This window comes from Spathaspora passalidarum (assembly GCF_000223485.1).
Source record: "Spathaspora passalidarum NRRL Y-27907 unplaced genomic scaffold SPAPAscaffold_2, whole genome shotgun sequence".
Classification (NCBI taxonomy): Eukaryota; Fungi; Ascomycota; class Pichiomycetes; order Serinales; family Debaryomycetaceae; genus Spathaspora; species Spathaspora passalidarum.
Genome location: NW_006767426.1, coordinates 1,125,343 through 1,139,433, shown reverse-complemented (window position 1 = coordinate 1,139,433; position 14,091 = coordinate 1,125,343). Strand labels below are relative to the sequence as shown.

General features: G+C 34.6%; 7 protein-coding genes across 7 annotated transcripts; 6 read left to right on the top strand and 1 right to left on the bottom strand. All coding sequences in view use genetic code 12, as the record gives it.

Annotated features, from left to right (window-relative positions):
• Positions 1 to 677: 677 nt before the first annotated feature.
• Positions 678 to 1,849, top strand: CDC43 (protein geranylgeranyltransferase type I subunit; the record flags this gene model as incomplete). Its single annotated transcript, XM_007373704.1, has 1 exon — positions 678 to 1,849. One exon carries the CDS (start codon positions 751 to 753, stop codon positions 1,813 to 1,815), a length of 1,065 nt encoding a protein of 354 aa, XP_007373766.1.
• Positions 1,850 to 1,918: 69 nt separating this feature from the next.
• On the top strand, positions 1,919 to 3,081 carry SPAPADRAFT_70338 (uncharacterized protein; the record flags this gene model as incomplete). Its single annotated transcript, XM_007373703.1, has 1 exon — positions 1,919 to 3,081. The coding sequence occupies one exon, from the start codon at positions 2,026 to 2,028 to the stop codon at positions 3,028 to 3,030; it is 1,005 nt and encodes a 334-aa protein (XP_007373765.1).
• A 123-nt stretch (positions 3,082 to 3,204) lies between these two features.
• PEX14 (Pex14p) lies at positions 3,205 to 4,552 on the top strand (the record flags this gene model as incomplete). The annotated part of the gene is made up of 1 exon (XM_007373702.1): positions 3,205 to 4,552. The coding sequence occupies one exon, from the start codon at positions 3,228 to 3,230 to the stop codon at positions 4,458 to 4,460; it is 1,233 nt and encodes a 410-aa protein (XP_007373764.1).
• A 126-nt stretch (positions 4,553 to 4,678) lies between these two features.
• On the top strand, positions 4,679 to 6,522 carry SPAPADRAFT_59612 (uncharacterized protein; the record flags this gene model as incomplete). Its single annotated transcript, XM_007373701.1, has 1 exon — positions 4,679 to 6,522. One exon carries the CDS (start codon positions 5,184 to 5,186, stop codon positions 6,255 to 6,257), a length of 1,074 nt encoding a protein of 357 aa, XP_007373763.1.
• A 163-nt stretch (positions 6,523 to 6,685) lies between these two features.
• On the bottom strand, positions 6,686 to 8,138 carry SPAPADRAFT_148690 (uncharacterized protein; the record flags this gene model as incomplete). The annotated part of the gene is made up of 1 exon (XM_007373700.1): positions 6,686 to 8,138. One exon carries the CDS (start codon positions 8,085 to 8,087, stop codon positions 7,080 to 7,082), a length of 1,008 nt encoding a protein of 335 aa, XP_007373762.1.
• Positions 8,139 to 9,164: 1,026 nt separating this feature from the next.
• Positions 9,165 to 11,882, top strand: MED5 (Med5p; the record flags this gene model as incomplete). Its single annotated transcript, XM_007373699.1, has 1 exon — positions 9,165 to 11,882. The coding sequence occupies one exon, from the start codon at positions 9,165 to 9,167 to the stop codon at positions 11,880 to 11,882; it is 2,718 nt and encodes a 905-aa protein (XP_007373761.1).
• Positions 11,883 to 12,383: 501 nt separating this feature from the next.
• Positions 12,384 to 14,048, top strand: SPAPADRAFT_133471 (uncharacterized protein; the record flags this gene model as incomplete). The annotated part of the gene is made up of 1 exon (XM_007373698.1): positions 12,384 to 14,048. The coding sequence occupies one exon, from the start codon at positions 12,384 to 12,386 to the stop codon at positions 14,046 to 14,048; it is 1,665 nt and encodes a 554-aa protein (XP_007373760.1).
• Positions 14,049 to 14,091: the final 43 nt, after the last annotated feature.

Below are 14,091 nucleotides of genomic sequence, written 5' to 3'. Positions count from 1 at the left end.
CCTAAATTTCATCTGTAATCACTGCATGAAGCTAAGTATTGACTGGAACTTTAGATTAGAAATAGTACCCGAATTATAATTATAATTTGATTGACACACCCATTATACAAGAGAACAATCAATCGAAGTTGAACCAGTGATAAATCTGTATTAAAAAGTTGATATAATGTATAAATATGTATATCTTTAAACTACAACTGGGCATTACTTAATCACTTCGTTATATCAGCTTGAGTTCAACAATCTAAACCCAATTGAGTATTATATTCAATTATTTTAGTCTTGCATTTCTAGGGATTCAACAAATTCAAATACTAGAATGGTGTTTCTATCCTTATAGCATATATTAGATTATAATGAGCTCACTTGATTCAAAAATCCTTTTGCATTTCTACAGCCCTTCAACAAACTCATTAAAGAAGTTTGTAATATTAGAATTACGACTCAAGATTTATAAGTATAATGGGCAAAATCTTTTTAGAATTACATGGAGTAAGCTGCTCTCTAAACTCTGCTATCCTTTATTCGTTACTGATATTTTGAATTAGTGTAAATTCTAGAACAATTTAGGCTACTCCACTTTTTTGTTTAGCACTATCCTGCATATAATCCCATCACCTTACCAATTTTTCAAATCATACTATTTTTGATGAAGCGCAAAACTGAATTTAAACCCCAGAGTCATTATACATTAACACAATGGACAAACTAGCAATTAGTAAACATGAAAAATATTTCAATAGATGTTTGATGGGGTTACCTGGATCTGCCGCATCTGAAGATTCTAATAAATTATCAATCATATATTTTTGTTTGCATGGATTACAATTGCTTGATAAATTTCAGTTTTCTGACGGTGAATTGGAATACTATAGTAAATTCATATATGATGAATTTTTGATTGAAAATGATGATTTTATTGGCTTTAGAGCTACCAATTATTTCAAACAGGCCGGATCTTATGATTTGCCTAATTTACTGGCGACGTTGTTTGCGTTGTATAATTTGCTTATCTTGAAGTCAAACTACTCAAAAAGGTTAGACCAAGATAAAATCATGAAATTTTTACAATTGTGTCAAATTAAAACAGGAGAATTCAAAGGTGGATTTGCACCTACAATTACCAAGAATGAAAAGGGAGAGTATGAACAGTACGGAGATAGTGATCTTCGTCTTTGTTATATAGCGCTAGCAATTCGTCATTTGGTCAAGTATGACGAATTTGAGGATCGGAAGCATGACATCGATTCCAAAGCAGCATTGGACTTTATCTTAGAAAGGTGTAATTCCAACGGAGGATTCAGTTCCCAAGTATTGAATGAAGCACATTTAGGATTTACATTTTGTGCGGTGGCCTCATTGAAATTGTTGGAGTATCCGTTGGAAAAACTTGAACTGACTAAACATTGGTTAGTACAAAGACAAGTTGATTATCCTGCTGTATTATACCAGGATACCGAGTATGAGTATTACAAACCAATAGATATCGGTGGATTTAATGGAAGAGAAAACAAATTGAGCGATACCTGTTATTGTTGGTGGTGTACTGGAGCATTGTACATCATGAACAGTGACAACATCGAGTTTGTTAATTTAAGCCGCGCAGAAGAATATTTATTGTATAGAGTTCAAAATGAGTTATTTGGGGGATTTGGGAAGGATATTGAATCAAATCCCGACCCATTCCATAGTTATCTTGCCATCGCCAGTTTATCCTTGTGGAACAAGGAGAAATTTGGCTTGAAGGAAGTACATCCTGTTTTGGTAATTAGTCAAGAACTGTATAATTATTTTAAAAGGGAAGTGGAGTACTAAGTAGGAGCAAATAATAAAAGTTGAAATTCTTTTTCGTTATTTCCGTAAAAGTTCGGGGTAAGTGGTACCGCCGTTAAAAAAAAACGAGGCAATGAAAATTTAACCGGGATAATGCCAAAGGGGATCAAAAGGCAGGACCCAACTTCATATTTACAGTGAATGGATTACTTTAACCAGTCCAAGTAAATATACCCCCGCCACTACCACCTAATGCAACAATCACCAAGTATAATTTCCAAAAATGATACTAGGAATTTGACAACCAAAGCGAAATCTCCTGAAGCTTTAGCTCATCTAGGGGCTGGGGCAACTGCAGGATTAGTTTCTGCAATTACGCTTCAACCATTTGATTTACTTAAAACCAGATTACAACAACAACATACTGTTAAAATATCATTAGCTAGTGAACTAAAGAATATCAATACAGTCAAGGATTTGTGGAGAGGAACGTTGCCATCAGCATTACGAACTTCCATGGGAGCGGGATTGTATTTTACCTGTTTATCCAAGATGAGAAGTAACTGGGCAAACTTCAAGGTAAAGTCCAACCCCAGCTTAAATACCACATCCAACTCATCCGTCTTGCCTAAATTGACTCCCTTGGAAAATTTGGCTACTGGGTTTGTCGCTCGGGCTATTGCTGGATATATCCTTATGCCTATAACGATAATTAAGACCAGATTTGAATCTAATATTTACAATTACAATTCAATGTATGAGAGTATAAAGGGGATATACTATAATGAAGGGACCGGAATGGTCACAACAGTGAGATCGGGGTCTTTGAGAAACTTTTTTAAAGGGTCGGTTGCAACCTTAATTCGAGATTGTCCGTACGCTGGTCTTTATGTGCTATCATACGAAAGTTTCAAGAATGACTTATTTCCTGTATTAATACCTGTGACAATAGACCATAGGGCAAGTATAATAAATTCAGGAGCAGCTGTACTTGCAGCTACGGCTTGCACAATGCTTACAGCACCGTTCGACGCAATCAAAACAAGATTACAGTTAACTAACGAATCTTCAATCTTAAAAGCTAGCAAGATATTAGTTAATGAACCAGGAGGAGTATCTAATTTATTCCGAGGTGTTTCGTTAAGGTTAGGTAGAAAAGCTATAAGTTCTGGAATAAGTTGGTGTATTTATGAAGAACTAATCAAAAGTGATTTCTCCCAAAATTTATTTGTTAAAAAGGAAAGATTGTCTTCGTGATATTCATAAATTTGTACATAGTAACCAAAATAGACCATACATTGGTAATACCTCGGATAATGTAGCTTTTTTTTTTTTCTGTGGGTAATTTTGTCCCTCCCTCCCCCCACTCCCACCTCACATTTCTGGACGATCCCATAAAAATCTGGAGAAAATTAACTTTGCTGCTTTTCCACTACGGATTCATCCACTCCAGAATGAATGACGAATTAATCAACAGTGCCGTAGCATTCTTGAAAGATCCACAAGTTGTGAATTCTCCCTTGACTAAAAAGGTTGAATTTTTAGAAACAAAGGGGTTAAACCAGCAGGAAATCGAAGAAGCATTAAGAAGAGTTAGCGAACCAGCATCAGAAACAGCAACCACTCCAACAACATCCAGTTCTACATCAACTGCAGTGCAATCAGTTCGTCCTTCTCCTCCCCCAATAGATTACTATGCTGCACCACCTGTTCCTGAAAGATCATGGAAGGACTACTTCATCATGGCCACCGCCACAGTTGGTGTTACATATGGATTATATCAGGTTTTCAGTCGTTATCTAGTCCCTAGCATTCTTCCACCTACTCAAACAGCTATCGACAAGGATAAAGAAAAGATAGAAGAAGAATTTCTTAAAGTTGACAAGATTTTAGAACAATTAAGCCAGGATCAAGAAACCATGAAGACTAACAATGAAGCTAAATTAAAGGATATTGATACCGTTATTGAAAATGTTAATGATTTTTTGAGTAAATATAACAAAGATAAGTTGAAATTTGACGATGATTTAAGATTAATGAAATTGGAAATTGACAATTTAAGTAATAGCATCGAAAAGAATATGAGTTTAACTAAAGAAAATATCAATGACGAATTATCTGAAATCACTCAAGAATTGACTTCCTTGAAGAACTTAATCAAAGCAAGAAACGGCCAATCTAATGGTAAAGAAAGAAAGATTGCTCCTGTATCTTCAATCCCATCTGCTAGTGAAATTTTGAAACGAGCAAAAGCAAAGACTGAAACCCCACTGCCTGAAGTGCCCAAGGCAAAGCCTGTAGATACTCCGCTGCCAGTAGTAAGCACCCCCAGTCAAGAACGAGTTGGAAGTGTTACCATTGATGGTGTTACTGCTGGAGGTATTCCAGCATGGCAAATGAAGGACAAGGAGAAAGAAGAACAACAAGAGAGAGAAAAAGAACAACAACCACTGAAGGAAGCAGAAACCGTAGTTGAGGCACCCTCCCCATCATCTTCGTCTAATGGAATTCCTGCATGGCAAGCGGCAGCAGCAACAGCAGCTTCAGCACCACCTACTGCCAAGACTGAAGAAGAAATCCAAGAAAAGATTGCCAGTATTGGAGTCCCTTCATGGCAATTAAATGCTAATAAAAACTCAGAACCTGCTAAGGATTCAGGTATACCAGCATGGCAAAGATCTGTATAATTACTTAGTTTAACAGTCATGTGACTAGTCTTCTGATTAATTTTCTATGTAGGATTTTGACAATATACAGGAACTATTAGCTTTTCTTTTTCACAAACAAAATTGAATGACAAAAGAAAAAAATTCAGTGGTAAATTTTTAACCCGCGAGTAAAAAAAAAAAAATTTAGGTCTCGCATGAACTTCCATAGACGTTTGTTCTTTTTCGACCAACTCAGTTTTTCTATCAAGTCACCACTAAATTATTCAACCACATTATATATATTTGGTTATATATAGACATTATAAAGGTTATTGCATTCATAGACAGCTTCTAGCAAGTACTACCGCTACTTTTTTCCTGTCTATTTAGTTCGATCACCACTTTTTTTGTATTTATAACGCATTTGCAGATTTTATCCAGACAACCACTTTGTTTGACCACTACTACATTCGTTTGAACCGTTTTTTTATACAGCATTTTTTTGTCTTTGTTATCATCCAAGTACATCATTTTTGTTTGATTTAAGGGTTTCTTTGGGATTTATTTTGACAGGTTGAGTTTAAGTGATTTCCCGTTTATTTCAGTTTTAATTTTACTTTTGCCGGTTATTTTATATTAAGGTCAGACTAGCAAGTCCAAAAGCATATTGTTTAATCCAGGAGAAGGAGTTTGATTGTTTATTTCGTTCAAGTTGTATTTTTTTTATTGGTCAAGTTAAGTTTTAAAGTATATGTTCTCAATATGTCAACAACAACAAGTTATCCCAAGAGAAAACTCGAATTAATTCCGTTTAATAACCAAATCGAATATATTGATAAAGTAATTGTTAATAATTCAAAACATCAAAATCAATTTTCAAATTATGGTTCAAGATATAACCATGGACATGGTGGCCATGGTCATAATCACCATAATCAACAACAAAACAAGTATGCGTTAGCTGCTGTGGCAGTTGCTGCAGCAGTTCAACATCAGCAACAACAGCATTATTTGCTTCAACAACAGCAACAAGTTAGACAGGGTCAACAACAGAAGCAAGGTTACTATTCTGGTGGATATCAACAACAACAACAGCAGCAGCAGTACAATCCACCCCAATACCAAAAGCAACCACTGCAAACAAGTTCACCTCAGATGTATGGCTTACAACAACAACCTCAGCCGCAACAATACCAACCACCGCAAATCTTTGCTGATGTTGGACCTTCAGTCTTACCAGAAGCTAATAATTCATTTACTCAAGGGCAACAAACTACAGGCGGTTCCTCTAGCCAAGCACCTGGTTATGACTTGAAGACAAATTTTATGATCTATAACAATAGTTCAAATTCAATTTCTTCACCAACAAGTCAACAACCACAACTAAAACAATCTTCGGTATCTTCGGCGTCCTCTGCCACAGCTACACTTCCTGGTGGACCCCTTCTTCCAAAATTGTTTGATAGCATTGGGACAAACTCTACAAACAATTCCCCAATCTTGTTACCACCAAATGCAAACACTTACAAGAATTCATCCCCACCAGATTTGTTTTTATCAAATACCACTGGGAATTCTACAAGTACATTAAATAATTCACCACCATTGGTTAATACCCCTACCCCAACTACCAATTTCTTTAGTTCTCCTTCATTATTACCAGGAAGTTCTTCAAATTGGAATACTAGTAACCCATCTACAAGTTCAATTTGGGGACAAAGTAGTAATTCATTCAAGTCTAATATTACGTTAGCCAATCCTACCACCAGTACTACAGCTACGGGAAATGGGAAGAATAATCTTTTATCAAGCTTTGGAAGCACGAATTTGTGGTAAAGTGGGCACAATTTCAGTTTGATTTATTTTTTATATATATAGTGTTATTGTCGTCGGTCATTGTTAAGTTACCTTTCGGTTATGTTGATACATTTTTTTTATTTTGATTGATATTTATTATTTGTGTTGTTTTTTTTATACAAGGGAGAAGAGAGACTTTGACTTTTTGTTTTGATTTTTGGCTAAAAGGAATTTTGGATAGTTTTTTAGTCTGTGTTTATAAAATTTATATGTAATTTATGAATATTCTTAAATTGTATTCGTCTAGTTTCTCGTCAAAGTTGAAAACTTGCATATTCTGACTTCTGTGAAACTAGCACGAGCTTCTTTGAATCATACCCCAAACAGGAACTTTGATATAATAATTCGGTTTTTAAAAATCGAGAAGTTAGAATGTAAGAAAAACTATCGTATGTGGAATCGAGAGTTTTCATGCACTAGTCAAATGTTTGGGCCTCAATCTAGTTGAACGGCCTAACACTGACACACCGGATGTGGAGTTGGGTATCGGTTATATCGAGCTGCTGATCGAGTTGCCAAACGTAGATACACAGAGGTCATTCTATGAACCCGGCTAGGAAAAGCACGGAACAGAGCCCGAGAATAACACTTTTGAATTATAGTTTTAAAAGCTTGTAATTCAATAAAACAAACTGTAACTACTTGTTTTGCAGTCAAGTAAAGTTATAAATATTGTACGGGATAAGTTCAACGACCACTTGAAAAGACTTTTGAATCAAAGATGAGAGGACTTCCTTATAACTCATTAAATACCCACAGGGTAAACATGTGAGAATAAATTGCACTATACACTACTAACATTTAAGCTAAAAGTTGTCCAACGGTATCAATGATTGATTGCTCAAGAGAAATCAAATCAAATCCAAGGATTTCATTTGTTCTAGAGTTATCATACTTTTGAACCATCTGCTCATAAATTGCCTCATTTTTTGATAAATCACCTTGAGGAATTTGAACATTGGGGAAATGCTTATTGATTATATGGGCAATAGAATCAAACGTGAAATTGTCAGAAGCAACTAACAACCTCTTTCCTTTGGATTCTTTGCTTTCAAAAGCAACAATGTGGGCATGAGCAACATCCCTTACATCAGCAAAGATATTACCAAATTCAGGAATAGAATCTTCTTTCTTGAATTTAAGAACGGTGTTAACAACTTCGGCAGAAAAGTTTAGCTTGGATTTATCCTTGACTTCATAAGCTTGTGGACCAAAATTATAAACTGGGGTAACAAATGAAACATCAAAATTTGGCTTTTCAGTTTCAACAAATTCAAGTGCTGCTAATTCGGCATACTTCTTAGAACCAAAATATCCATTAACAGCATCACCACTCTTACTTTCTTCATATGAGATAGGATTCCAGCTTTCTTCAGTATGAATTGTTCCGCGATTGAAATAATTATTAAATCCAAAAACAGCACCACCAGAAGAAGTAATCACAACACGTTCAATCTGTGGTGCATGTTTCTTGATCGCAGCCAATGCGTTAATGGTACCATCAATAGCTGGTCTTAACAAATCACGTTCAACATCATCAATTTCAAAAGTAACTGGGGAGGCAGTATGCAAAAAAATAGTGATTTCAGGATGTGATTGGAGAACATCGTAAAAGGCATCTTTGTCCCCAATTGAAGGAATCACAACATAGGAGAAGTTAGAATGGTTAACCAAACTTGCTAAATCTTCACCCTTGGATTGTGATCTGACTGAACCAATAACATTGTAGTTTTTACCTAACAATTGTTTAATAATATGTTGAGCAATGTAACCATTAGCACCAGAAACAAAAACTGTAGTAGAAGTCATTATGTTGAATTGTGTATTTTTTTTGTATTAATTGAATAGATAAAAGTATCTGATAAACTAAAAGCATGATGGATTAATGTCAGCAGATTGTCCAATATTTATAGTTTTCTTTTTTCAATATATTTCTGATATTCATATAATACTAGTATGGTTGCAAAATTAAGGTAGTTACTTAGACAAAAGAAATGTGATTTCTAATCTTAATGTGCTGACCAATTGTTGCAGTTACGGTGCGCGACTATTCCGAAAACAGAAAAGTCCGATACAATGGTTATCACCATAGGAAAAACTCCGGAGATAATCATAACTAGGTGTTATCTCCCCGGCAAACGCTATTACCGGGTAGACAGATAAAGGCCGACAAAACTTTTGATTAATAATGGTGTATTTCAGAGTGATGATACTAATGAAAGGAGCTGTTTGCTAATAGCCTTTCTAATTGGGAAAATTCCTCAATTTCCTCCTACAAAAATTGGCGGCAGAGTAGTTTCTCATTAAAAGTATAATTCAAAAGGACATGTAATCCCGTTTAATGGGTCATGCATTTAGATCAATGGTTATATTCAACACACAGATAATGTGAGAGTGTCAGTTTGTTGTATAAGAAAGACCCGAGTAGTAGAATTTGATTTGTGTGTTACATCGTTTGTTAAATTCCCGACCTACTCCCAGGAAGTAGTTTATGTATGGCGAATTGTTATCCCTAGATGTATTCATGTTAAATATAGTTAACTCTACCTGGCTCCTTGCATTTCTTTTACACGATGTAGACTTAACAACAACAGCTAAGGACAAGGTTCATGGTATTAGCCCAGCAACACACACTCTCTTACAAGCTACCCCACCTAGATTCACAATCAATTTCTAAATGCAGATATTATTGCTGTAGAAAAGAGTTATATGGGCCATGCCAGAACCTTGAACGTAGCCGAGTGTTGTTCCTTTACATCCAAATGTGATAATTTAACAGTAAGGATAATTTTGTTTTACGCGCTGAAGAAATACTTCAAGCGAGTGAATATTTCTCTGCGAATAGAAAATTATTCGACAATACAACTCCATACCACCACAGCAACAATGTCAGAAGTATCACTACATAAACTAGTCACCAAAGCAATTAATCAACGACTTCCATCGAAATCATTTATCTCTTTAATCAATCAATTCAATGTGAAACAGCCAATTCATGACAACCAATATATTCATGATTTGCTTGAGCTAGACAACACTCCTACTTTAAAACAACAACGGATCAACGAAACCAAAATCTTGCAAATTATTGAATTATCATTGAGTTCATCTAGACAGTGTCATCAATTTTGGAAGAATTTAGGCAAGTTAGACAACAATGTGCAAGTAAGATATTTAACCAAGATAAACAAGACATTATTACATTGTTCAAAATATGATCGAGATTTACTTAAACAGCTTATTAATACCGAATTTATCGACTATTCCTTAGATTATTTGAATAAGTTGCATGATAAGACATTTACTACTAGTCAGAAACAAGTGGTCAATCACATTATTTTCATTGTTGGATCGATTATTGACAACAAGCTAGTGAAAAGTGAGCAAGAAAACATTCTTCCTATACAAAATTTCATTATTAAGTTAATTACTATTTTGAAAAACTTGAAGTTGGGTAAACTTTTGCTGTTCTTATTGTTGAAGTCCAAAACAATTTTAACATCGGACCAAATTGAACACTTGTCACATAGTAAAATTATCAAACACGATTTACAAGTTCAGGTAAAAACCGAAGACAATGTCATAAATTATACTTCAATTGCAAGTTTAAGCATAACTACATTATCCACAGAAAAACAGTCAGACTTCTACAAGACTAAAAGAACATTTTGGTTGATTAAAATTATTGGTAATTTTGAGTTTGACAATATTGCTAATATGTTTGTTAATTTTATGCCCAGTGGTTCTTCTCCTTATACATTGGTATATGAATTCATCCAAACTTTTATTACTTGTTATGACTTATTGAAACATGGTGATTTCCGCCGTTTTAACTTAAAGAACTTCCTTGTAACTAGAGTCCCTTCAATATTGGGTTTCTTTAAAATATCGGACGAAGATATACAAACAGTTGTAGAGAATGTCTTTGCTGACCATACTGAGTTAAAGAATGATTTCACTAAAAGTTTAGCTCTTAATAGGATGTTACCAACTGACAAATACCCTAACGATGTCACAATTCCTGAATTGAATCTTAGACAACGGTTTAATGAAAAGCTTTTAAATATAAATTCAGAATTTACGTCACTTGAAGAATCAGGATTAATCGAATTCATGCACGCCCTACCAAATGACCTACAATATCTGAAATCTCACCAACTCGAACTTAGTTCTATTATAGTTGAAATTATCAATGATTTAATCCTGGGTAAAGATTTCGAGAAATTGAACCGAATACTCCTTTGTATTATGAACAATATTGAATTACTTAATCTTATTATGTTCAATTGTGAACGAGCTTATTCTGTGTTGTACCAACTTATTGACTTTATTGATTCTACACAGTTCAATATTGATGACGATGATGAAAATTTTCAAGACACATTTACATATTTTGGTGTGACTGTATTAGCCATTATATTGATTGTACATCATTTTAAACTTGACTATTCCTTCAGCATAAAGAATTCCTTTATCCTTGATTATATTAATAATTTCTATTATGGGTTATGTGACAACTTAACCAATCAAGAAACAGATGATGAAGAACAGATTGTTAACTATAATAATTTGCTTACGGATTGGATTAATGCCTTGTTTGACGATAATAATGATGGATTGTCGGACGAGTTAATAAAGTCAGTCAACATTAAACAAATTTATAAGTTGATTCCAATTGTGTACCAACAGGCTATTATTGCTACATCTTCAGGAAAGTTGGGTTATGCCAGTTTGACTAATGGATTGGACTATCTAAGTCAATTGTTTTTGATCCCTTCAACTGTAAGTTTGATAAGTTGGTTAGTGAAAGAACTAAACTTATTACAAAAGTTGGAAGCAGATAATGCCCATTTGAAAGTTCTTAGTGAGATTATCAAGTCTAATACCAGTGGCAATTCCCAAGAAATTTCCGTGTTGATATTCAAGATTATTCTAAATATTCACGGAAATAATATTTATAAGACAATCACAAAGTTCAAAGAGTGGGAGGGTATTCCTATTGCCAAGGAAATAATAACAGCAGTAGGTACTTATAATAGCGAAACTGCCATCTCCAAAGATTTAAATGTTTGTGAAACTATTAAATTACAATTATTGAACAAGGGCACTACTCTACCAATTGACTTTATAATTGAATATATTGAAAAGAATAAAGCTCAAGTTATATGGTTCTTGATATATGAGGTTTACAATTTCCAAAAATCAAACGATGAAGAATTGAAATATTTTATCAACTTAATGGTTTATTTGATTATTATATATTCACCAAGTACCAAGGCTTTACAGGGTGTTGGTGTTGAAAATGGCACAATTGGAGTCACAGATAAGTTTGTATTGACCATACAAGACCACTACAGCTCAATCTTTGATACTAAACTTGAGCCAAAAGAAGAAGATCTTGATATGTTGAATGATGACTTATTTAATGATTTACCAAATACCAGTTCCACCAGTCAAAAATTATTAAAATTAAATCTGGAAATCAGTTTCAAGAAAAGTTTACTTGGTGAATTTAGCAAGATCAAAAGTGATAATCATAGTTTATTTGAAAAGTCAATTAAAATTCTCAATGATAAGATTTTAGACGAGTTGAATAAAATATAGATCTTGCCGAGAATAATTACATAGATTTCATCTTAGATTATATAATAATATGTCAAGATAACATGTAGTATCCCGGAACCGCCTGTTGATAATGCAATGCCGCCCCCATATAAATCATAGCGGCTTTTACATACAACCCCAGAAACATTATCTTACATATCACCGATTTCCACCCGCTAAGATAACATAATGCCTAGAGCCATAATTATATCAAATAGCAATTTCTCGACGTATCTTATACCCCCTCCATAAATTATCATATCTCAAGGCAATTCCTATTGTATTCTCGGTGGCTTTGAATGATAATTGATATCTCACCCAATTAGGAAGGCGATTGCGTTTAAATTTACAGGTTTCTGATCTAATCTGTAAAATTTCTTATCAACATTTTATTTCTTCAAGTTTTTCGCAACTAATCAAAGATAACCGTGGGGTATTCATATAAATGGATTCCATCTTGCCAAGCAAGATTAAGATGTTATTTTGAGGGTGACAAACAACATGAACAACATCAAATCAATAACTTCGGGACATCTTCTGCAAATAAAATCTAAAACCGAAGATCATTTTCATAATATAACCTCGGTCAGATCACAGATCCGAGAAATTCATCCTAATGAAGCTGCCAATGATGTAGAGCTTTTGGCCCAGATCGGGTATAAACAAGAGCTTCGTCGTCATTACAGTACACTACAAGTGTTTGGTATTGCATTCTCGATTATGGGTTTGTTACCAAGTATTTCGTCAACCATTGCTATTGGTCTTGAGGCTGGTCCTGCTGGGTTAGTTTGGGGTTGGTTCTTGGCTAGTATATTCATCTTCTGTACTGGTGTGTCCATGGCTTTCTTAGGTAGTGCCATTCCAACTAGTGGTGGGTTATATTATTACACCAACTATTATGCTCCAGATGCCATTCGTGTCCCATTAAGTTTCTTGATTGGGTGTTCTAACTCCATTGGGTTGATCGGTGGGTTATGTAGTATCAGTTATGGGTTTGCCGTGGAAGTTTTATCTGCTGTTTTCATTCAATATGACGGTAATTTCGAAATCACTGATGGGAAGTGTTATGGTATTTTTGCTGCTTGTATTGTTTCCAATGTTATCATTTCGTGTTTAACTACCAAGTATGCTGCTTCCTGGCAAACTGCATCTATTATAATTAACTCCTTCCTTGTGATTTTATTCTTGATTGCTGTTCCTGCTGGGAAGAAGCATGATTTCAATTCTGCTGAATTTATTTTCACAAATTTCGAGAATGCTAGATCTTGGGGAACTCCTTGGTCATTTGCCTTAAGTTGGATGCCAGCAATTTGGACCATTGGTGCTTTTGATTCCGCTATTCATTGTAGTGAAGAAGCCAAAAATGCTCAAAAGTCAATTCCATGGGGTATCTTAGGTTCTATTGGTGCTTGTTGGATCTTCGGATGGTTTATTGTAATTGTTTGTGCTGCCTGTATTAAAGATGGTGACACTGCTAGAGTTCTTACTTCAGACACTGGTAACCCAATGGCACAAATCATTTATGATTCATTAGGAAAGAAATGGGCTGTTGCGTTCATGGCTATGATTGCTGTTGGTCAATATATGATGTCTGTTTCTATTTTGATTGCTGCTTCTAGACAAATTTGGTCATTTGCTAGAGATGATGGATTGCCAATTATCTACAACTTTGTTAAATACGTTAACCCAAAGATTCAAGTTCCAGTCAGAGCAACCATTTTTGGTGGTGCAATGGCATTGATTATGGGTTTACTTGTGTTGATTGGTCCTGCTGGTGCCAATGCCTTATTCTCATTGGCTGTTGCTTCTAATTTGTTAGCTTGGGGTATGCCAGTGTTATTAGTATTGCTCCCAATGGGTCGTGCTAGATTCATATCAGGGCCATTCTACTTCGGTAAGGTATTAAGTAACATTATTAACTTTGTCACTGTTTGTTGGGTTGGTTATGTTATTGTATTATGTATGTTCCCAGATTCAAAGAGTGTTGATAAGGAAAGTATGAATTATACTGTGGTTATTAATGGTGGTTTGTGGGTTTTGTCTTTGATTTACTTTTACGTTTGGGGCTACAGAAGTTACACTGGTCCAATTTCTAATCTTGATGAACAATACATAGAAGGATCAAGTGTTGATGGATTGGATGAAGTTTTGGCTGAGAAGGCTTAATATATTTTATATAAATCTGTGATTTAATTGAAAATTTTAATAA